Source organism: Chlamydomonas reinhardtii, chromosome 12 (genome assembly GCF_000002595.2).
Source record: "Chlamydomonas reinhardtii strain CC-503 cw92 mt+ chromosome 12, whole genome shotgun sequence".
NCBI lineage: Eukaryota > Viridiplantae > Chlorophyta > Chlorophyceae > Chlamydomonadales > Chlamydomonadaceae > Chlamydomonas > Chlamydomonas reinhardtii.
The window spans coordinates 5,240,621-5,261,652 of NC_057015.1; the positions used below are offsets into that span (position 1 = coordinate 5,240,621).

General features: G+C 62.9%; 4 protein-coding genes across 4 annotated transcripts; 2 read left to right on the plus strand and 2 right to left on the minus strand.

The window, feature by feature from the left end:
* Positions 1-5: 5 nt before the first annotated feature.
* On the minus strand, positions 6-9,152 carry CHLRE_12g528250v5 (uncharacterized protein). Its single transcript, XM_043068524.1, has 18 exons — positions 8,909-9,152; positions 8,480-8,553; positions 8,234-8,339; positions 8,035-8,135; positions 6,894-7,854; positions 5,975-6,669; positions 5,687-5,834; positions 5,323-5,498; positions 4,700-5,214; positions 4,367-4,550; positions 4,012-4,217; positions 3,575-3,854; positions 3,323-3,442; positions 3,052-3,160; positions 2,442-2,467; positions 2,093-2,275; positions 1,578-1,904; positions 6-1,382 (listed from the first exon to the last, which is right to left on the minus strand). The coding sequence occupies exons 1-18, from the start codon at positions 9,021-9,023 to the stop codon at positions 840-842; spliced, it is 4,869 nt and encodes a 1,622-aa protein (XP_042918619.1). The 5' UTR covers positions 9,024-9,152; the 3' UTR covers positions 6-839.
* A 222-nt stretch (positions 9,153-9,374) lies between these two features.
* Positions 9,375-12,732, minus strand: CHLRE_12g528300v5 (uncharacterized protein). Its single transcript, XM_001696813.2, has 9 exons — positions 12,459-12,732; positions 12,050-12,289; positions 11,793-11,972; positions 11,476-11,637; positions 11,250-11,326; positions 10,961-11,074; positions 10,691-10,829; positions 10,282-10,505; positions 9,375-10,116 (listed from the first exon to the last, which is right to left on the minus strand). The coding sequence occupies exons 2-9, from the start codon at positions 12,269-12,271 to the stop codon at positions 10,077-10,079; spliced, it is 1,158 nt and encodes a 385-aa protein (XP_001696865.1). The 5' UTR covers positions 12,272-12,289; positions 12,459-12,732; the 3' UTR covers positions 9,375-10,076.
* Positions 12,733-12,842: 110 nt separating this feature from the next.
* On the plus strand, positions 12,843-16,135 carry CHLRE_12g528350v5 (uncharacterized protein). Its single transcript, XM_001696926.2, has 6 exons — positions 12,843-13,031; positions 13,245-13,506; positions 13,623-13,777; positions 13,917-14,187; positions 14,296-14,627; positions 14,770-16,135. Exons 2-6 carry the CDS (start codon positions 13,249-13,251, stop codon positions 15,566-15,568), a joined length of 1,815 nt encoding a protein of 604 aa, XP_001696978.2. The 5' UTR covers positions 12,843-13,031; positions 13,245-13,248; the 3' UTR covers positions 15,569-16,135.
* Positions 16,136-16,558: 423 nt separating this feature from the next.
* On the plus strand, positions 16,559-21,028 carry CHLRE_12g528400v5 (uncharacterized protein). The gene is made up of 8 exons (XM_001696924.2): positions 16,559-16,804; positions 16,905-16,987; positions 17,099-17,234; positions 17,386-17,635; positions 17,789-18,025; positions 18,154-18,293; positions 18,451-19,578; positions 19,779-21,028. The coding sequence occupies exons 1-8, from the start codon at positions 16,679-16,681 to the stop codon at positions 20,580-20,582; spliced, it is 2,904 nt and encodes a 967-aa protein (XP_001696976.1). The 5' UTR covers positions 16,559-16,678; the 3' UTR covers positions 20,583-21,028.
* The last annotated feature ends 4 nt before the right edge of the window (positions 21,029-21,032 follow it).

Consider the following 21,032-nt stretch of genomic DNA (forward strand, 5'->3'; position numbering starts at 1 on the left):
CGGCACTGTTTCGCATATTACAGTGCCCTCCACGGGTGCGACATGGCCCCGTGGTGTATTAGGGCCATCCGTGGCTCGCGCCAACGCGGCGTCCTGACACGCGAACAATGTGTTGAGCTTGCGCCTAGGACAGACGACCACTCAGGACGGTGTAAGAGGGCTGGCGCTACGACAGGATCAACCTATCTAGCTCCTCACATCACGGACCAGGCCTCCACCACTCGCCAGCGCGGCCTGAACTTCTTGCGTTTGCGGCTCTTGAGACGCATTGTCAAGAGTGATCTACACGTGTGGGCTTTATTGTATCTAAAGGCTGCCTTCCCGGTATACAAATCCACCACCTGCCACCACTCGCCAGCAACACCCATTACACAAAAGTCTGAGGCAAGTATGTTTGGTATTGCAGTCAGCATCCCCCCATGCAGACCTCAAGCACTGTCACGTCTTGACCAGCCGACGCCTTCTGCTCCATAACGTTTCACAGCCGGCAAGCCTTATTTCCAGCAAGTAGGCACGCGCATGCCTTCACACCGTTATTCGGGACGGTGCCTCGATCACACAGGAGAAAGCCTTATAAGAATTACGAAGCCCCCACCTTCGCAGTGAGCCACACTCACTTTACGATGCTGCTTACGAGCCGTTCCCACTATGTCTCATCCCTTGCAGTATTATGTGACGCCGCAAGCCTTCACCTCCTTCCAGAGCATAAATGTCTTGACGCACAGTATGTGCGCCAACACGCTGTGCACTCCCTGCGCACGTTACAACCCTTCCCTTGCTTCACCACTCAGCAACCATCAACCTCGCGCCTGCATCCTCCGCGCCTCCAGCTGCCCGCCTTACTGCGCGTCGGCCTCCGCCACCAGCAGCCCAGTGCCGGGGATCATGACGCGCTCGGGGTAGACGAGCACGGGGCAGGGGCAGGAGCGCACCAGCTGCAGCAGCATGGGCGACAGTGAGCGCGTGGTGCCCGGCGCCAGCTGCAGCGCCAGCAGCTGGCTGCCGGTGTCGCGCGCCGCGGCACAGAGCGCGTTGTGCCACTCGCCCTGCACCAGCGCCTTGGCGGGCGTGTGGAAGTCGTTGGCCGCCGCGATGGTCTCGAAGTTGGCCATCAGCGTCTTGAGCGCCACCGCCTGGATGCAGGTGGGGTCGTGGTCCTTGTTGCCTGGGGCCATGCCGGGCGGCAGCAGCTGCGCCAGCGCCAGCGTGTCCTGCCGCAGGCTGGGCTCCAGCAGCAGCTTGGCCAGGTGGTGCATCATGGGCCGGCTGTGCCGCTCCACCACCGCCATGCAGGCTAGGCGGCTGCTGGTGGGAGCGCCGCCCACGCCGCCCACGGACGGCCGCACCGTCTTGCCGGGGACTACGGCCGAATCGCCGCCGCGCTGTGTGATCGAGCGGGATGGGAGTCAAGGCATGGCCATTAGCATGGTAGTAAAGCCGGTTTTGTGCTGGCACGCCCCGCGACTTCTTTCAACCCACACTCTCCATCTCCCCTTTGCTTTCCCAGGCATTCGGGAGCGACACACGCGCGCGCCTGTCTTCCACTATGTGCGCCATCACGCGCCCCCACAACCTACCTTGAGGTAGTTGCGCGTGTTGGCGGTGACCAGAATGACGGGCAGCTGGAAGGTGCGCATGATGGACAGCGCCACAGACGACAGCAGCATCTCGCTGTTGGCGGCGTCATCCATGGCGGACGCCGCCGGGCCCGATGCAGCGGCGCCCGCAGCGCCACGCGCGCCCGCGGCAGCGCCGGGCGCCTTGTTGGGGGTGGATGGCGGCGCGCCGCGCGCGGGTGTGGGCGCCGCGCTGGTGATGGAGGCGGAGCCGACCACGAGTATGCCGCACTTGTACTGGTGCACCACGTCCGCCACACATTCCAGCAGCCCGCGGCCCTCCTGGTCCTGGCGGTGTGGAAGAAACGCGGGTGCAACGGGTGACTCGGAGCGGGCATTGCGCATACTGCTGCTGTCATGGGAATCCCTTTCACCCACCAGCTCCGCGCAACTAATGCGCTGGCTGCGAACAGCACATCGCTATCAAGTTCCCGTGCGCCTTGACTGCGGGTTGCCCGGGCCTTTTGCAAGCTTACCAACACGTGCGTCATCACGTCAGCCTGCGTGCGGAACGCCTTCATCATTCGCTCCAGCAGCGCGTTACCCTCGCCACGCTGTGCATCGCTGGCCACCACCGTGACCAAGTGGATGCGGTCGCCGCGCTCGCGCCGCGCCAGCCCTGCAGCCACGTTGGTGGCGGTGAGCGAGACGCCGTTGTCCTGTTGGATACGGGGGCAGCAAAGTTGCAATCATGTGAGCCTGTCCAGGTTGTAACCTTGGAACCTAAACGCGGCATATATGGCCATGCTGAAGGCCGATCCAAGGCACAGCTCCAAACGCATGTCCCATAAGTGTCCGCGTGTCAAGGTCCCTCCCCAACCGCACCTGCACGAACACCAGGATGTCCTGGCCTGCACGACAAGGAAGAACGCATAAATATGTTTAATCAACCGATTCGCTTGTACAAGGGAAGACAATCTGTTTAGGTCTGAAAACGTTCACAGCATCTTTTGCAGCTCCTGCCGCACGCGCGGCTGGGGCTCCGGCACGAGCGGTCTCACGATGCGCTGCACAGTGCTCAGCTGCAGCAGCTGCAGCCCCCAGCCACTCGTTGTGCATGCTAGTGACCCTCTCAGCGCCTGCTGGCCCTCCGCGGGCACAGTGCAGCATCAGTCATGCAGCCTGACAGCATGGAGCTTTCGGTGGGTGGCGTTGTTGGTGACTAGTTTGGAAACGGGAGGCATGTTGATGCAGTACTTTGGAAGAAGATGCAAAGGCCTTTGGAAGTGCAAGCGGAAGCAGCCACAGCACGTTGGTGTGTCAAGGCCCGCATGCCTCCTGCCCCTTGCAGCCCTGGGACGACCCCTGTGGCGCCAAGTCGGCAACCGCTTCGCCCCGGCGAGCTCCAGCTTGTCGCCAACCATACAACGGCTACCCTCAAGTTAAACCCTGAGCGGGGGCAGCTAGCATTGCACGTACACAGAAACAAACTTACCCGGCTTCTGCTGCCGCGAGAATGAGGGCAGCTTGGCGGCCAAGCGCTGCGTGGCGGTCTTGAGGTCCACGTCCGACTTGGACAACAGGTTCACCAGCGCCTCGCCGTCCTGAGGCGTCAACACACACACAGCAGTGCGCGGCTGTCAGAGATGTTTCCTGAAATGAGGCGCGGCCTAACGCAGCAGCCCGTGACTTCAATACGGTAGTAGGCAAGTGCCATGGAGAGGCTTGGTCCCGATAGCCCTGCCGGCACACAGCCCCAAACTCACCTCCTTTCCCTTGATCAGGATGGGCGGGCGGTTTGCCCTGAGCGCCACCACCTTGATGGCGTGGTGCATGGTGAGGTCCGTCATGGACAGGTGGAGACGGAGCATGACCGTGTCCATACCCTGAGCGGGGAGCGGCACGATGACGGCACGTCAGGGATCCGGCACCGCAAACAGTTGCTATGGCGTGAGTGCAGCGCGATGGTGATAGTGGGGTCAGCTTGTGGCAAATCCCTGGCTGCCGCAAACCCTCACCTGTGAGGCCGCGTGTGCGAGCAGGCTCTCGCTGATGCCGCCCGGTAGCGAGAACGGCGCCATAGCCGTGGAGCTGTTTGCGGCAGCGGCAGCAGCCGCAGCCGCCGGCGCCGAGGTGGGTCCACCCGCTGCCGCCGCCTCCGCGGCTGCGTTGGCGATCTCAATGGGGCTTTTCAGCGCGGACTTCTGCACGGCGGCGTCTACCACCGGCAGCAGCTTGGGCCGCAGCACGGTGGGGCCGGTCAGCAGCTTGTCCAGCACCTCGAAGCGGAAGACATACCTGCGGAAGGCCAGTTGTAGTGGTGATGGTGTGTGTACAGAGCACAAGGACAGGAAACAGGCGGGTGGTGTATGTATATCAGTTCTATGGGCCGGCAAAAACCGCCCCAACGACGCCGCGTGCTGCAAGACGTCATGGGTCAACCGCGGCCACGCACCTGCCCAGGCCTACAGACGTGGTGGTGGAGCGCGCCGACGCCACCTCCGCCAGCTCGTGCTGCATGTGCGCGCTGTTGAGCTCGCACGTGAGCAGCTCCACAACCGGCAGCTGCGCCTTGGTGCCGCCGCCGTAGCGGTCCACGCGCACGGCGCCGTCCAGCCGTCCCATCACCATGCCCAGCACCTTGGGCTTGCGGCACAGCAGCTGCAGGGAGCGGCGAAACGGAAAAAAGCGAGCATGCTTGGTACATGGTACATGAGCAAGCTGCGGCCCTACATGTTCAGACGCTGAAGTGACTCTCGCACAGCGGGCTCAAACCACACATGCAACAGCCGTGGGCCCTCTCCACTCACCACGCTGCCATGCTGCGCTATCATGCTGCGGTGGTTGACGTAGGTGCACGCCGTCTCCACCGCCAGGCTGTAGCGCATGTGCGGCTGGTTCCACATGTACGACACGTTGGCCAGGCTGCGCATGTCCAGCGCGCCGTCCTCCAGCAGAAGCGCCAGGTCGGTGCAGGTACGAGACACAAACCACCTGTGTGCGAGGCAGCGGGTGATCCCAGTTGGTGAAACGTCGCATGGTTTGCTGCAAAGCATGAGGCACACAGCCACAAACTCATACGGCACACCGCCCCCAAGCACGCGCAGGACCCACTCCACCCCCGCACAGCCCCAAAGACTCACTCCGTCCGCCTCGTGCGCAGCTCCTTCATGAGGCTGTGCGGCAGCCGCTCCAGCTCGCCGGCGTCGTTCACGAACAGCGCGTGGCCGCCCCACACCAGCTGCAGCATGGAGAAGCCGGTGCCGGGGCTGTAGGTGGGCTGCTCGCCCTCCGCCGGCACGAAGGCGTGGCACTCCGGGTCGTAGCGCATCACCGGGTGCGAGCGCTGCACAACTATGTAGAGGTTCTTGCGCAGGCGCCGGTATATGCTGTACTGCAGCAGGTCCGCCACGATGGCCTCCTGCTGCCGCTCCGACACGTGCAAGATAATGGGCAGGTTCTCCAGCGCGACGGGCCCGGCGGCCTCAGCCACACTGTTGGCAAGCTGCTGCAGGATGCGCACGCCCAGCGGCATGCCCACAAGCCGCTCGCTGTGGGCTGCTGCAGCTGCGGCGGAGGAGCCGTTGGCTGCACTGCCGTTGGCAGCGGGCTTGGGCGCGAGCGGGTGCGGCGGCTGCGCGGGCTGCACGCCAGAGACCTGAAAGCGCAGCCGATCAGACGCAAGTTAGCATGTATCAAGTGAAGGCGCATGGACGGCATACGCCCCAGCATCGCATGACGTGTCAGAAGCCCTTCGCCCGCGCACCTTCTCCGGCGCCAGGTCCGCCGCCAGCTCCCAGGGGTCTGTGGTCCACAGGTCGAAGCGGTTGCCGGTAGGACCCGTCACCGGCTCATCCTCATAGCACATGAACTGGAACGCCACCGCGCCCGCCTTGAGGCAGCGCACCACGTCAGCCCGGTTCACAACGAACTCGTCCGAGGCTGCAGGAGAAACCAGGAGAGGACGGCGCAGGTGAGGGCCGGGGAAGCGCGTCAGTTGCGTCAAGACGACTACCGCCCGGCATTGTGACGCGCTGCACCGCGCAAGCGAGAGCCGGTGCAGCATCCTGCTACACCAGGTATCCCGAAGCCTCCATGCCCACCCTGTAAGTTCGACCTCGCGCACTCACTTGGCCAAGAGTCTAGCGCCGCCTCGTCTTGCGTGTGTGCCGCCAGCCACCAGCGCTGGTCGGGCCAGTGGCTGTTGCACAGGTCCAAGACGGCGCGGAATTGGCGCGATGTGTCCACCAGAGCGTTACGCGCGTCATCCGCGGCAAGCTGCGAGAGACAGACGGCACACAGCAGTGAAGGTACGAGTGAAGGTACGAGTAAGGATTGGCAACCCTGAGCGCGATGCCCCCGCAGGGCCTTCCAGGAGAGAGTGCGCATGCCCTGCCCAGTACCCTGCCCACACTGACCTTGAACCGTGCCAGTGCCTGGTCCAGATTCTCGCCGTCCTGGATCAGACACGGCAGCGCCGGCGCCAGGGAGGCAGCTGCCGAGTCCGCCGGCGCCGCGCCGTTCATGCCTGGTACCGACAGCCGCGGCCGTAGCGTTGACGACCCGTTTGCCGTGGGCAGCGGCACGGGCGCCGTCGCCGATGGCACTGAGGCCAGCAACGACGCGGGCACGGGTGCCGACACAGAGCCCGAGGTTGGCAGTGCGCCAACCGGGCCGCCGGGGCTGCTGGCGCCGCCGCCGCTGTGCGCGAGCGCGCCCAGCGGCCGGCGGCCTGCTGACGTGGGCAGCGGCGCGCCCGGCGGCGACGGGTCCACGTTGACGCCCCAGGTGCGCGCCGCCGCCGCTGGGCTGCGGGCCCCACTCATGAGCGCTGACTCGGAGCCCTGCACCGCGGGCCCCAGCGGCCTGTGCGCGGCGAGGTTTGGGCTGCCTGGCGGCGGCGCGCCGCTGGCGGAGAAGGTGACGCCGTCCGTGTTCAGGAAGGTGTCGGCTGCGTCTGACAGGGCGCTGTGCGCTGGCGTGCCGGGCATGGAGCTGGAGGAGGAGACTTCAAGGATCTGGGTCCCGCTACCCGGCCGCCCCGCGACGGGCGGCAGCGCGCCTACCGCACTATGCGCATCCTTGTCATGGTTGGTGATGAACGTCTGGCGCACTGCAGGTCGACGAGGACGCATGCAGTCATAATTACGGTGAGGTTTCACGCGCCGCCACGCGTTGCATGCGGGTCGGCAACAGCCCCCATACATTCCCTTTCCCCTGCTATGCGGCTGCAGTTTCTCCTTGCAGCGCGACTGTTTCCTTACGGGATTGGTTCAGACTTAATCCCCTGCTGACAAAGATTATAAACACTCTTCGCCTCGTCGGCAACCCACTCACCAACTAGCGTGCTGCTGGGCATGAGCGCACGTGGCCCGCCCAACGTAATCTCACGCAGAAGCGCCCGCGCCGATGGGGACGGCGGCGTAGCCGGTGCACCCGTAGGCGACGGCGCGCCGGACAGGATACCGCCACCCACCGGCCCCCGCGCGCCCGGTGGCGCCCCAGCTGCGGCGTTGGCTGGTGCGTTGCGGCCGAAGGGGCTGGGCAGTGGGCTGCCGCCGTGGTTGGGTCCCCGCATAGGCGACATACTGGGTACCAGGGCCCCATGCGGCGCGCTGCTGGGCGGCCCTAGATTCAGCACCTCTGCGCCGCCCGCGCCACCCTTACGCCCTGTCATGGGCGAGCGCAGCGGGCTACTGGGCGCCGCGCCCGGCTGCGTGGTATTGGCGAGGCGGCCGCCCCGGACCCCCGCTGTCGGTGGCGGTGGCGGGTCTGCCGTCAGCGGCGTCCGCAGCCGCCCGCGCGACTGCACTGCTCCCGACTCGCTCACCGCCCGCCCACCCGAGGTGGACACACGACTGCCCGGAAATCCGCCTGTCCCGCTGACGCGGCCAGCGCTGCTGCGTAGCGCCCCACGCGACGGCGATGCGCGCCCATTCGCACGCCCCGCGGTGCCCGGCGCCGGGGCAGCGGCCTTGCTCTGCATCTCCTTCAGCGCCGTGAGCTGGTTGATTGCCACGTCCGCGTCCAGGACCGCCGCCTCCAGCTGCCGGCAGTGCGCCGCTAGCGCCTTCAGCTCGCCCCACCGCTCCTGTGCCGCCACCGGCATCAGCCAGCCCAGGTCGTGAAAAGGCGTGCCCAGCCTCTTCACCTCGCGCTTCAGCCGCACCAGCGACCGCACCACCAGGAAGGCCCGCCGCCGCGCTTTGTGTGTGCGCACTCGCCAGTCCGCCGGCTGCTGCTGCACGCTACGGTCCAGCTCCGTGGCCAGGTTGTTGGAGCGGAAGACGTACAGCACCTGAGAGGCCAGGCGGGGACAAAACGGTCAGGGTGTGTGGGTCGGCAGGACAGCGGGCGTGGTGAGGCGGGCCAGCGCGGCCCTTTATGGACGCCCTTGAAGCCCACCATCCCGCGCACACGTCGACGGCGCAGCTTTCCTACGTGCTCAGCCTCAGACGTAAACCCAAGCGCTCCCCACCTGCCGCAGGATATCTGAGCCACCACCCAGCACCTCCGGCTCCTGCTCCGCTGCTGCTGCGGCCGCCAAGGCCTCCTCATATCGCTGGGCAAGTAGGCGCTCTGCATAACATAGGGAATGACTTAGCCATAAGCTACAGAAGACCCAAGAATATACGTATACGGACAAACACCGAACCCTGCCCAGAGCACCAACCCACCAATGGCACGCTTCTCCGTGTGCAGAATTGAACCGCTATTAAGCTTAGCGATCGCCGACGTGAGGTCACTTGTGTCCTCCGCATCTCCGAGTAACGGGATGGGCTCCTGCGACGTCGAATGCAGCCGGGGGAATTGTTCGGCTGCAGCGGGCGCACTCACCCAGGGCTCCTAAATCGAGCAGCGTGAACCCGTCCCAGTACCGTACCCGCCATTCCCTTTATGCTGCCTATTAGCATCTGGCATACCTGCGTAAGCTTCTTGACTAGCTCATCGAGGTTAGCCGAGGACTGACCACGCTTCAGCGCTGGACGTTGGAGGCCTGCGTTGTCAAGAGCGGGACTTCAGAGTGGCGGGGTGGGCAGCGCTGCACGGGTTTGATTTTTCGCCCGGCAGACAACCATCATCTCGCGCCTTAAGGATTTCCCTTTCTTCCTTATGTAGCATGCCCGTGTGCGACAAGGGCGCTCACGCGTGACAACTTCGGGCCGGCAGCCCTTCGGCTTTTGGCAAACTTTGCACTATCATATTCATGTGCTTATGGCCCTCTTGTGTGCATATCGATGTTAAGCTAATAGGAGATGACAGGCGTGGCAGCCGAAACGATGCACATGTGATATCTCTATCGCTGTGCGCTCACGCACATGTGATATCTCTATCGCTGTGCGCTCACGCACCTAAGAATTCATCGAGCTGCCTTGTCCTTAGCGATCGCCAAGCTTGCCGACAGTATTCAAGCCACCATTCGGGCGGGCGCGGCTGCGTCTGGTGTATGCTCGCACCGTTTCCCATTTTACGCTACCTAACTAAATACGCATCAATGGCATATTATTATGAGCGCAATGGATGTGACTACTGTCTCAGTTTTTCTCTCGACGGCATTATCGCTTTGAAGCGGCAACAGTCATGCTTGCGTGTTATCTTGTTGTTTATAGTTATGCAGAGGCTTCGAGGCAAGTTACGAGGAGCGCGGCACTATGCGGGCCCGAGGCACGCTGACACGGCCATCATGGGCCTCCCCCACCGTCCCACGGACCAGCACGGACTCCCATGCCCTATCGGCTGCCCGTTAGGCCTAGGCCCGCTGTCATAGCCCCCATCTGACGGCACGAGGCATCGTCTCTTCCTGCAGTTTTGCAAAGGCAGGGGTGCTCTACCTCACAGCAGCTCCAACTCTTGGCCACGCCACTGAACTCGCCCAGCGCCGCGAACAAGAAGCGTCACAAGCACTTCCGCCACCACGGAAACCGGGTGCCAGATGACGATGACGACTTTGAAACCTGAGTTTGAGACAATTGAGGTTGAGAGTTGGCAGGTACTACAAGGATGTAGAGACGTTTTGCCTCACCACGACAGCGGTCACAACCCAGCCTGCTACAAAACAGTCTTTTAACTCCTGGACCAACACGCCTTCTAAACATGGGGCACGCCTTGCATAGTGCTCGCGGCAGCAAGAAAGCCAGGCCTCTGCAACATCAACGCCAATCGATGTAGCGTAAGCTGGCGCACCCGGAGCCACCACTTCAGCTAGAGCCGCGCAATTTGCACAGTGCAGGTGAGGCCACAGCCGTTTCAACTTTCAAGACCAACACACGTTCAGCCGCACTGCCTTCCGCGCCGTCAAGGACCTACTACCAGCTTGTGCCAAACCTATCAGCAAGAGCGCCAACGTCAAGGAGGACGTAATTCGTCCTAACCCGCTGCAATACCGGTACCACACCTGACCTAAGGGTCCCAGCGCTTGCCTCAATCCGTAATAGCCTGGCGAACTTTGCACTCCTCCTCATACCACGTAGATTGCAATATGCACCATCTTGCGTATGCGGAATGCTCTGCATACGGATGCTACTTGAAGTATTTCGAATAATTGAAGGGACATGTGAACCTGTGCGCAGAGTCGGGCACACACGTCGCCTGTGAGGTGTCGCGTCATGGTCGCGCCTTTGCCAGACGAAACATCCTCAGCATGCATGCACGCCTTGCATTGCATGGTTCCAAGATATTGCTACTGCCCTATGACATACCCACGCGGCTCAAGGAGCAGGTTTACCTGTACGGTCTCCGCTCGAACTGCCCGAAGAAGGTGAAGTGCTTCCATGCGGAGGCAACGGTGTTGACCGATGTCAGTTCTGGGTTATGCGTGCGGTAAAAGTGGACGTCGAAACAGGTGTGCCCGCGTGCCTTAGTGACCAGGATACGGGGCGCTTTGAAGTTGAATTCATCCTCTGCATACACATTAGCGTTGACGGTGGCAAGATCTGCCGGGCCGCGTTCCTGCGGAGCCATTGCGCATGCAGGCAAGCAAGGTCAGACATCTATCAACCCCCGCTATTTGACTCTCATATCATCCATTCATGCATTCATTCATCCAAACCTTATTGACAGATAGCCAGCAATAACGAGTACTGCCCTTGCTCCCTGTTACCGCTGCCCTGGGTAGGTCCGCCTCATTTTCCCACCTGCCACTCCTGCAGTTTGGCGGCCTTGAGTGCGAACGACACGTTACGGTACAGCATGGCGTCCTTCACCTTGACGAACATCACCTCGTACGGGTCCAGAGAAATACCGTCGTACGTCAAGTCTGACTGCGGACTGGACCTGCACACAGGGCAGTCACGAACAATCCCCGAGTTTTAACCTCTTATCTTTGAAGTTGGCTGTGTACAAACCCTCCCATCCCCTGGTAACACGACATGGGCTCTGACTGTGCAAACAGCCGGGCCGCACACCTGCCGTTGCAGTCCCAGTTGGCCTTGTCCCGCCAATCCAGGCCCTGGTACTTGGTCATCAGGCAATCGAGGTTGTAACCGGCGTGCAGGACTGCGGTGGACGACCCCAGCTCACTGCGGCATAACGTCGTACAACCATAACTTTACTGCGCTAACATGTGTGGCTACCGCGCGGAATGCAGGACAAGCACAACGAACGTGACACTTGGTTGTGCCAAGTTGGCATAGACCGCAAGGCCGCCGATCGAGACACACCATGGGATGCGACTGGGACACAGCGATTCTGTACCTGTAGTAAATCGTGTTCCACCTCGTGTTGTGGCAATGAAACACTCGGCCATCGTCAAGCAGCACTTGCAGCCCCACCTGCACAACGACCCGCAATGCCAGATCCGCGGCACGGTTGGACCAGGCATTCAGGCTACACAACATGCCGCACCCTGCCCCTCTTTGCAACAACGCGGCAACCATCTGCAACGCCAACCCAAGTGCTGAGATGCCTGCACAGCACGCACCTGGTCGGTGGCCACCACGTAGGACTGCACATGTGGGTTATGTCGCCACTTGCCGCGAAAGTCGCCGTTGAGCGGGCTGCCCTCGCAGCTGATCGTGGGGCCCACCAACTTAACGTCACCAACGAGCCGCGACGTGAATGGCTCTGTCCAGTGAACATATCCCTGCAACGTGGTAGCGGCGGACGTGGAGTGGGGTTGAAATGTCACAAGGTTGCAGGCCCCGTGACACGTCTCCGATGTTGGTTCCGAGCGCCGAACGGCCCACACGAGCAACCCAGGTCATATCCCGACTCAATGAGTAGCACACAACAGGATACCTGGGCATAGCTTGGCAGGAACGGTCCGCGAACACTGCAGTTGATGAAGAAGTAGTAGCGGTACTGCCGCGGGTCCACCTTGCCCGACAGCAACAGCCACCCAAACGTGCCCCAATCATAGCAGCGGTTGGTGTGACGCACGTAGCGTGCATGCTTCGGCAGTTTCGGTAGCGTCACTTTCTGCGGTGCGGGCAAAGCAACGCTTAGATGCTCCGCCCTGCAAGCTGCAGACCGCAAGGCAGCGCGCTGGAGCTTACCCCCAAGTCCGTTGACTCTTGCACCACAATCACGTAGTCGCTGCGGGTGTCATCCATGACAGCTTCCCGCACGAAGAACTCCAGATTGCGCACAAACTCTGGGTCTGTCGCGGAGAAGATGTACATTACCAAGTTCTCCTTAGCGGCCCCAGGAGCCGCGCCCAATCCTGCGGCCCCTCGCTCAGCCAGAAGCAACAGCGTGGCCACAAGTAGCTGGTACATGATGTATTAAGATGACAACTGCGAGTGGGTTGCGGTACCAGTGGCCCCTACGCTCAGGCGCAGTGGTGCACTGACGGAGGCTGGATGGCTGCCAGTCCACCGCAAACCCCCTCCGAAGCTGCCAAGACCCAGACCCTAACGACAAAATCTGGGGCGGCTCTCAGGTCGCCTCTTAGTCATTCCGCACCTTGGCATGCACAACCCGCTTGCCGCCCGCTCGCGTCCCCTCCCTGTGTGTGCTGGGGGCTGCGAGGAGCTGCGCCAATTCCGCACTCGGCACGCCTGGCACCCGGTTACGCGAACCTCTCGCGGGAGCATGTAGATGCCTTGGATGATGTTGGATCACACAAGCCTTCATAGGTGCCACTTAAGGGCCTGTGGCTTGTAGCGTGAGAGGTAGCAGCATGTTGCTTTCGCCCCGAGGTGCTGCCAGCCCGCGCGTGCGTTGCTGAAATAGGTAAAAGATGATGAAAGGTAGGCTTTGTGACTAAAAGGCTAGGTCGGCAAGGGATGGTGCCACTTTGCCTTGCAACACTCCGTCGTACAGAAATCGGGTCGCCGTCTTCTTTAGCTCAGAGGTCTCCAGCGTCTCACAGACTCCCACCTGGCAGCCACCAGCGGCATAGCCTTACTAGCTCTAGTTATTAGCACAAACTAGTAATAGCCGGCAGCACAACGACTTGCTGGGCTCGCGAGCAGTCCCTGCCTGTCCCGCTTGCCTATCGTGTGCATCTCGCTCGCTTTCAAGCTTATTCTATAGGTGAGGAAGATAATTGGAGCAAGTCTCGGTACCACTTTGCCAGCTGGGGGTGTCGCCTGGACCAATTGCTGTTTTGTGGGTGGCCGGCCCCGCTGCAGGGCCCTGTTGGGCCCGCAGACGCGAGTTATCTGTGCACAGTACTATCTTATTGCGCCTCGTGTGTCAAGCCCTGACGCAGCTGCCCGCCTCTTGCCGCTGCGACCCATGACCCAGGAACATGGACTCCGCGAAACAAACCGAGCCGGCTCCACCGCTCCGCCGCTCTCAGCGGTTTGCAAAGCGTGCTGAAACAAGCAAGACAGTTTCCTCGTCTCAGGACTGGGCAGGCCCGGAGCAGCCCCCCGCTGCGCATCCTGAGCCTTGCCCGGTCCTGGTGCCCCAGAGCAGCGTCTTGGATGTGACCGCCCTGGCCGACACCGAGGGATTCTCAGGCTCTAACCTTCACGCGGGGCTGTGGTCAAGACTGCCTGACGAGGTGTGTTGAGGCATGGTCGTTGGGTCTGGATTTCAGTATGCGACGACGGCTTGGGTTGACCCTGCTTGTTTACTCGAATTGTCACCGGCTAACACATCTTGCGTTGCTTGCCGCAGCTCGTGGACAACATCCTGAACCTGTGCACCACGCACCAGCTCGGCATGTTGGAGACTAGCTGCACGTACTTCCGCCGCTCCAGTTTCATCGAGCGCATCGCCAAGCAGCGCCTCAAGGCTGTCCCCCGCGCACGCGGACTGAAGCCGAACCGCAAGTAAGATGATTTCCTACGAGGGGGGGGGGCAACGAAGGAGAGGGAGCGTGAGGGCCCGCTTGCGGACAGAGGGCAGCTATCTTCAACCCATGCCCAGGCCAAGTCTGCACGCTGACCTTCCGATGTGCATCTGCTGCAGGGAGGGCGAGCACACGCTATCGCTGCTGCATTATGTCAACAGCCAGAGTGTTGCGGCGGCGCAGGCCACGGCGGTGTCGTGCGGTGCTTACCACACCGCCGCGCTCCTGGTCCCCGCTGAGCTCGCGGACGACACGAGCGCCAACACGAGCCGCGACTGCAAGCACTCGCTGTACACTTTTGGCCGCGGATTCCACGGGCAGCTCGGGGTGGGCAACCACGAGAATAGCTCTGTTCCACGGCTGGCATCGCTTGGATTCCGCGTCTGCACGGTGAGTCTCTCGCCTGCGCGGTGCGCACTTTGTGCTCACCTCGTCCAGGATGGGTTACGTCGTTGGCTTTCCGTTTGCTAATTATCGATGTGTCCGTTGCCACTCCAGGACAACCCGGACACGGAAGAGGAGACCATGCCGGCAGTAGTTGCGTGCGGCAGCAGCCACACCGCGTCTATCAGCAGGCGCGGCGAGCTCTTCATGTGGGGCCTCGGCAGCAGCGGCGAGCTGGGTCTGGGGCAGTGGTCGCCGCTGGAGCTAGCAGTTCCGCGACAGTGCCTTGTGTCAACCCGCATCGTCTCCATCGCTGCGGGGGCGAACCACACGCTGGCGATTGCGGAGACCGGAGCGCTGTGGAGCTGTGGACGCGGGCGCGATGGCCAGCTCGGCCTAGGCACCAACATGGACCATCCTCGGCTGACGCGGATCCCGACCCTAGAGTGAGTCCCTTGCGGTATTGGGCGTGAGTGTTGGGTCAATCGCAATCATGCTGGCGGAATGAAATGGAGGTGCTCCCTGCATACGGTGCAACCTGGTTGTCTTAGACGTTGACCCAGTTGCTGCCCACGGTGTGAACTGTAGGGGCGTGCGTGTAGTGTCCGCAAGCGCGGGCGTGACCCACTCAATGGCGCTGGCGGCTGACGGATCGCTGTTCACCTGGGGCAACGGGCAACACGGCCAGCTGGGCCACAAGAGCCTGGAGGGCACGGGCGTGACGACCATTATGACGCCGCGCAAGATCGCTGAGCTGGACCCAGCACCGCTGACGCCGGATGCCCGCGTGACCGCCATCGCCGCTGGGGCTTACCACTCCATGGCGCTGACGGTCGGTGGCGCGCTGTTGGCTTTTGGCCGCAATGACCAGGGCGCTCTGGGCACGGGCGACAAGGTCAACCGTTGGTCGCCCACCCGCGTGAACCTGCACGGCGAGGACGCCGACGACGGCAAGTGCCGCCGCGCCGTCCAGGTATCCTGCGGCGCCTCCCACACGCTGGTGCTCGTCCTGAACAACGGTCGCATGGAGGTCCGCACGACCGGCGCCAACGCGTGGGGCCAGCTGGGTCAGGGCGACCGCAAGGAGCGCTGCCGTCTGGCGCGCACTGTCACCCCGATGCCGGGTGTCGTGGCCGTGCAGTGCGGTGACGAGCACTCCGCCGCCATCACCGGCCGCGGCGTCCTGTTCATGTGGGGCCGCGGTGATAGTGGCCAGCTGGGGTTGGGCGACGACAAGGCGAAGTGGAAGCCCACCGCGCTCAAGGCCTTCAAGGTGGTGCACCCCGAGAAGACCTTGCGCCGGAGCAAGCGTAGCCTGCCCGTGGTGCGGCCAGTTGAGCCGGAGGTCAAGCGCCAGCGCATGGCGGATGTGTGGCATTACATGTAGCTTGTGTCGTGCCCGAAGTATTGTAGAAAGGGTCGTTTGCCGTGATCAAAGGCCGTGGCTACAGTTTTGACTAGCGAGTGTTGTCGAGCCTAGAAGCAGTGAAAGTGACTACCTGAGTTAACCACACTGATTGGACTTGCTGATGCTAATACGACTGTGCTGATGCTAGTACGACTATCTGACCCGCTATGCCTGAACTTGACCTGAGAATGCAACATGACAAATACTGACGTGGAGAGTGTGCACGTATGCATGTTGCAAGCATTGCATGGAAAAGAAGCACCAATAGGTCTAGATGAATGCTGCTAGGAGAAGAAGAGCCCCCGCATCACCCAGTGAATGCGCATGGGCGCTGGATTGCGGTGTGTGACGCTGAGGCGCTGATGCAGGGGCCAGACAACTGGACCAGGCACAACGGGACTACGGGAGCGCCTGTGGACCCCAAACATAACGGGGTAGAAGCGCCTGAGGCCTTGGCTGATGCGAAGGGACAATAGGCCACGCGAGTACGGAACGGTACGCTCGGCCATATCAGGAGGCCATGCTTTCCTGTAAGTGCCGTCCTTGCTGAAGAGCGTTGCCTTGCCTCTGATTGAACCAAACTAAACCAAATGTGGGATCGGGGCCAGGGGCCCAGGGCAAGAAATGAAGTCCGGCCGAGAAGACTCAGAACAGGAGCCCTGCACTGGGGACTGTCGTCCCGATTGGCACTCGGCCGAACCCAGGCGGAACCCCTGGCCGAACCCGGACGAGGCCGGATGGGAGGAGAGACCAGCTGGCTCCATTCCTCCTCCTGTCCTCAAAGCCATCAGCAGTCTGTCTCAGTACTTGTCACTCCCCTCGCAGCCTTCACACCGTTGTTTCCGGGCCTAGTGAGTGGGCTGGGATGGCCTGCAGGCAGCGACGGGGAGCCAGATGGGGAGGGGATGTGGCACGGGTCGGTACTCACCAGGGCCGCTGCCAAATCGTCGCTCTTTGGGCCTCGCAGACGTGGAAGCCGAAATGGCGCAAGTAGAATCAGACGTTTGCTTAGTGTGCGCTGATCCACTTGACTTTACGGCGTTTGGTGTGTGCGGCCACAATGAAGTCTGCTCGCGCTGCGTTGCACGTATGCGCATCGTCCTCAAGGACAAAGGCTGTGTCTTCTGCCGCCAAGAATGTGGCCAGGTCTTCTTCACGCGGTTCATGGGCGACTACACAGCGCGGCTTGGACCGGAGGACTTTGATAAGCTGAAGGTGGGCCTTGTTGCCTCAATTTGCATTGCCTTCACTGGGCCTGGTGCACCGGGCATCCCTTCTTCGGGGTTAAGTTCGATCGTCGCGTAAATTCTTGCAGGGGCGAGCGGACCGCCGCGAGCTGCACTACCTGCCCGAGGTGGATGGGTACTTTGATGACGAGAAGCACTATAACGAAATTCGGTGAGCCCAAGTGCTACTGCCGTGCCAGTGCGTGCTGGCGTCAGCCGACGCTGGCCCAACGCCCTTCATGGACCAACCCTGATCCCCGTCGCGTTTGTCCACTGCACACAGTGTGCTGTGCGGCTTCACGCACCCTGCGGCGGAGAGCGGCGGCCGGGCGCCCAAGTTCAGCAACTACAACGCGCTGAAGAAGCACCTGGAGAACTCGGGCCAGTTCTTCTGTGACGTGTGCGTCAAGAGCCGGAAGGTGCGGAGCTGTAGGTTGGTCTCTTGCTTGGATGGTTGTCGGATTATCGATACTTACATTGGAACGCATAAGTATAGAGAGAATTGCACGAAGCCACCGCCGCAAGCTGGCATAGCCCGTGAGCTGACCAACCGGCGCGCAAACGCCACAGGTGTTCGTGTCGGAACAGATGGTGTACAGCAAGGAGACCCTGAAGCGCCACCTGGAGAGCGGTGATGAGAGCGGCCCACTGGCGGAGAGCGGCTTCAAGGGGCACCCGCTGTGCAAGTTCTGCCGGCAGCGCTTCTACGATTCCAATGAGTTGTACAAGCACATGGAGAGCGCGCACGAGCACTGCTTCCTATGCCGTCGGGCGGCGCCACACCAGTATGTCTACTTCCGCCACTACAAGGAGCTCGAGGGTGAGGGGGCTAAAGTACGCATGGAACGGGCTATAGGAGAGGGGTACGTGGGGCGGCTAGGCTTCGCCGGCACCCTGGTCACGGCGAGTCCAACAGCTATACAGTGCCCATTATGTCCGCCATGCCCTCTACCCGTCCACACTCCCGGTGCAGACCACTTCACCAAGGCGCACCACCCCTGCCCGCACCCCAACTGCCTGGAGCGCAAGTTCGTTGTGTTCGACACCGAGTACGAGCTCAAGGCGCACTTCGCGGCAGAGCACGGCGATGAGGTCAAGATGTCGGCAGCACAGCGGCGCCAGGCCATGACCATCCCCCTCAACCTGCAGTACAGGTCGCACGACGACGAGGAGACGGAGCCGGGTCCCAGCGCGCGCCTGGAGCGGGCGGGTGGGTGGGTGACCATGGGCAAGGTTTTACCAAGTTAGCCGCGTCGAAGTGAAGGCGCGAAGTGCGCCGTGGGCAAATGTTGTCGTGTGCTTCTACCTGACATGGATCGCTTGACTGGTGCCCCGCAGCTGTCGTCATTGGCGGCGGCTACAACCAGGGCAGCCGGGCGGCACGGCCGGGCCGCATGGCGGCGTCCGCCGCGGGCGGCGCGGGCGGCATTCACCACAGCCGCTCGGAGCCGCAGCTGCAGCAGGAGCCGGGGCAGGATGTGAGTGGTTGCGGCAGATGGTGTTGCTGCTGGTGCTGTCGCCTCTCAAGGTCGCTGGAGCTATGCTGCATTATGTTGGGGAAGATTTGCGGCTGTTATGTAAACCCTCGCTCAACAACGCGCTGACACCCTCCCCCAATCCCATGGCCGCCACCAGTTGGAGTCGGTAACCTTCAACGCAGAGGACTTCCCCGCGGCCAGCGGCGCCGTTGGAGCCGGCGCGGGGGGTGGTGCCCTCGGCCGCTGGGCGGCCTTCGCGGGCGCTCAGGGCAACGCCAACGTGCACGACGAGGAGCATTTCCCGGCGCTGCCCTCGCTGTCTAAGAACCAGCGCCGCCGCATCAAGGAGCAGCAGCGCTCGCTGGCGGACCGGCTGTCGGCAGCGGCGCAGCCGGCACGCGTGCTGCACCGCGCCACACCCGGCGGCACCGGCCCCTCAGCTGCGGGCGGCTCGGACGCGGCGCCTCAGCTGGTGCCCGGCATGTCAGACTTTCCAGCACTGCAGTCCGGCGGGCCCGCGCCCTCCGCGCCGCCGGCTGCTCGCCAGGTCTCGGCCGCGCACACGGCATCCTCTAGCTCCTCTGGCACTGGGGCCAGCACCTCGGCTGCGGCGTCTTCCAGTATGGCTGCATTCACGCCGGTGTCTCGTACAGCGGATGTGGTGGCGCCTGTGTCGGTGAACCGCAAGCCGCCGTCACTTGGGCAGGAGGAGTTCCCGTCACTGGGGGGCAAGGGCAAGGGCAAGGGGAAGGGTGTTGGGCAGACGCCGGCCTCGCCACCGCCGGCGGTCTCGCCGTACGCAGGCGTGGCGTCTGGCTCTCAGCCGGCGTACACGGCTGCGGGGCTGTCAAAGACGGACGTGCTGCACAGCCTGTTCATGCGCCCGGGGTCCGCTGCTGCAACCATGGGTGGCGGCGCGGGGCCCTCCGCTTCCTCGTCGTCGGCAGCTGCAGCGGCGGATGAGCCAGAGCCGGCGCCGCTAGCACTAGACGACTTCCCGTCCCTGCCGCCGGGCAGCAAGGGGAAGGGTCGCGCAAAGGTGGTTCTTCGGGCATCACCGGCAAAGCCGCAGCCGGCCTCGCCGGCTGCGGCTGCGCCAGCGCCGCCGGCTGGAGGCGGCGGTGGTGGTGCTGGCGGTGTGTCTGACAGCCTGAAGGCGGCCAACAAGGCGCTTGTTGAGCGCATCAAGCAGCGCCTGACCGGTGACGCCTTCAGCACGTTCCGGCAGCAGAGCTTGCTGTTCATGCGCGGCGAGGTGTCGGCGGAGGAGTACCACGACTATATGGTGGGTGGCTGGGGGCGTGGGGCAGGGGCTGAGGAGGTGGCGCCTGCTTGGTCCATGTTTAGGTCGAGGCGTCTGCGGTAAATGTCTGTGCCAGCGCGATGGCTACGCACGGACTTCCTGGGTTCTGTTGTGGGTGCTGTACATGCTGCGCCTTTCTGTCCGCATGGCCCGTGACAGTACTGTATTTGCCCTGAGTGAAGGTGAGCCTGGGCCTGCTGTCGCTGACAGCAGAGCTGGTGTCGCTGCTGCCGGACGCTTCCAAGCGGCGCCTGCTGCTGGACGTGCACCGCACCTTCATCGTATCGCCGGCGGCGCAGGACCCGTCGCTGGTGGGCGCTGGCTGGATGCCACCGGAGGCGGCCATTGCCAAAGCGGCCCGCGTGGCACAGCACGCCGCCTGGACCTGCGGCCGCTGCAGTCTCATCAACGCACCAGATGATGCGCGCTGCGAGAGCTGCAGCGGGCCGCGGCCCACGGAGGAGCAGCAGCTGGCGGCCGCATCGGCGGTGGCGGCGGCTGCCGCGCCGCTGCCGGCCTTCGGCAGCGCGGTGCGCGCCGCCGCCGCGGCGGCTAGCAGTAGCAGCAGTAGCAGCAACATGGGTTTCACTATGGTGCCGTCTCGGTCAGCAGCGGCGGCCGCCGCGCCGCCACCGCCCCAGGCGCCGCCCGCACTCGACGACTTCCCCTCGCTGCCCATGGGGCGACCCGCACGCACCGCGCCGCCGCCTCCATCCGCGGCTGCGGAGTTCCTCTCAGGCCCTGGCCCCAGCGGCTCAGAAGACCCCTTCCCGGCAGCAAGCGGCGGTGGCAAGGGCAAGAAAGGCAAGGGCACGACCATCAAGATTGGGTTGGGCGCGGGCACTGGCAGCGCGGGCCGTACACATCCGCAGAACCAGTGGACGCAGCCGGGCGCCAAGGCCAAGGTCACCAACTCGTGGGCGGCCGGCACAGGCAAGCTGGCTAAGATGCACGGCGCCATCAACGACGCGTGGGGCGAAGAGTAGACTGAGTGAAGGCCAGGCGCTGGCAGTGCTGCGGAGAGGGAGGCGCATCTCCCCGCGTTTCCATTTTCCGCGCCCCAATGGTCCGTAGTTGCATGGCACTTGTTGAGGAGGGGTCGCAGTTTACTTCGCACAGTAGCAGTTGTGCTGTAGACTAATGAACAGGGCGAAGTGGCAATGCGCGGAAGCTAGATGCTGGTGGCTGAGGCACAGAGGCCGTCCAGTTGGCTATGGAGGCTAGGACACTCTTGGGTACGGAATGGGCTGGCTGGGCACACTGTAAGCGGATGCGTTGGGATAGGGTATGGGGCAAGTTGGCGTAGTCCCTATACGGTATTGTGGCCTCGGGCAGGCTCATGCGGGCGCCTCGCTTGCTCTTAAGCCCAGGCGCGTCGCTGAATCGGCCTCTGGGGGCATGTCGTACCCGTGGACTGTAAATGGATGCATTCTGAC

What these genes read in the sequence shown, in the direction of transcription:
- CHLRE_12g528300v5 (XM_001696813.2), bottom strand. Translation starts at nt 12,271, where the DNA reads ATGTACCAGCTACTTGTGGCCACGCTGTTGCTTCTGGCTGAGCGAGGG. An exon ending in AACTGGGACTGCAACGGCAG is followed by an intron (nt 10,830 to 10,960) that starts GTGTGCGGCCCG and finishes CCCTGTGTGCAG; the next exon opens with GTCCAGTCCGCAGTCAGACT. An exon ending in CCAAACTGCAGGAGTGGCAG is followed by an intron (nt 10,506 to 10,690) that starts GTGGGAAAATGA and finishes ATGGCTCCGCAG; the next exon opens with GAACGCGGCCCGGCAGATCT.
- CHLRE_12g528400v5 (XM_001696924.2), top strand. Translation starts at nt 16,679, where the DNA reads ATGCGCATCGTCCTCAAGGACAAAGGCTGTGTCTTCTGCCGCCAAGAA. An exon ending in CCACTACAAGGAGCTCGAGG is followed by an intron (nt 17,636 to 17,788) that starts GTGAGGGGGCTA and finishes CTCCCGGTGCAG; the next exon opens with ACCACTTCACCAAGGCGCAC. An exon ending in AGCAGGAGCCGGGGCAGGAT is followed by an intron (nt 18,294 to 18,450) that starts GTGAGTGGTTGC and finishes GGCCGCCACCAG; the next exon opens with TTGGAGTCGGTAACCTTCAA.
- CHLRE_12g528350v5 (XM_001696926.2), top strand. Translation starts at nt 13,249, where the DNA reads ATGGACTCCGCGAAACAAACCGAGCCGGCTCCACCGCTCCGCCGCTCT. An exon ending in GGTCAAGACTGCCTGACGAG is followed by an intron (nt 13,507 to 13,622) that starts GTGTGTTGAGGC and finishes TGCTTGCCGCAG; the next exon opens with CTCGTGGACAACATCCTGAA. An exon ending in ACGCGGATCCCGACCCTAGA is followed by an intron (nt 14,628 to 14,769) that starts GTGAGTCCCTTG and finishes TGTGAACTGTAG; the next exon opens with GGGCGTGCGTGTAGTGTCCG.
- CHLRE_12g528250v5 (XM_043068524.1), bottom strand. Translation starts at nt 9,023, where the DNA reads ATGGGAAACGGTGCGAGCATACACCAGACGCAGCCGCGCCCGCCCGAA. An exon ending in TAGTCAAGAAGCTTACGCAG is followed by an intron (nt 8,340 to 8,479) that starts GTATGCCAGATG and finishes TCGACGTCGCAG; the next exon opens with GAGCCCATCCCGTTACTCGG. An exon ending in ACACGCGCAACTACCTCAAG is followed by an intron (nt 1,383 to 1,577) that starts GTAGGTTGTGGG and finishes TCGATCACACAG; the next exon opens with CGCGGCGGCGATTCGGCCGT.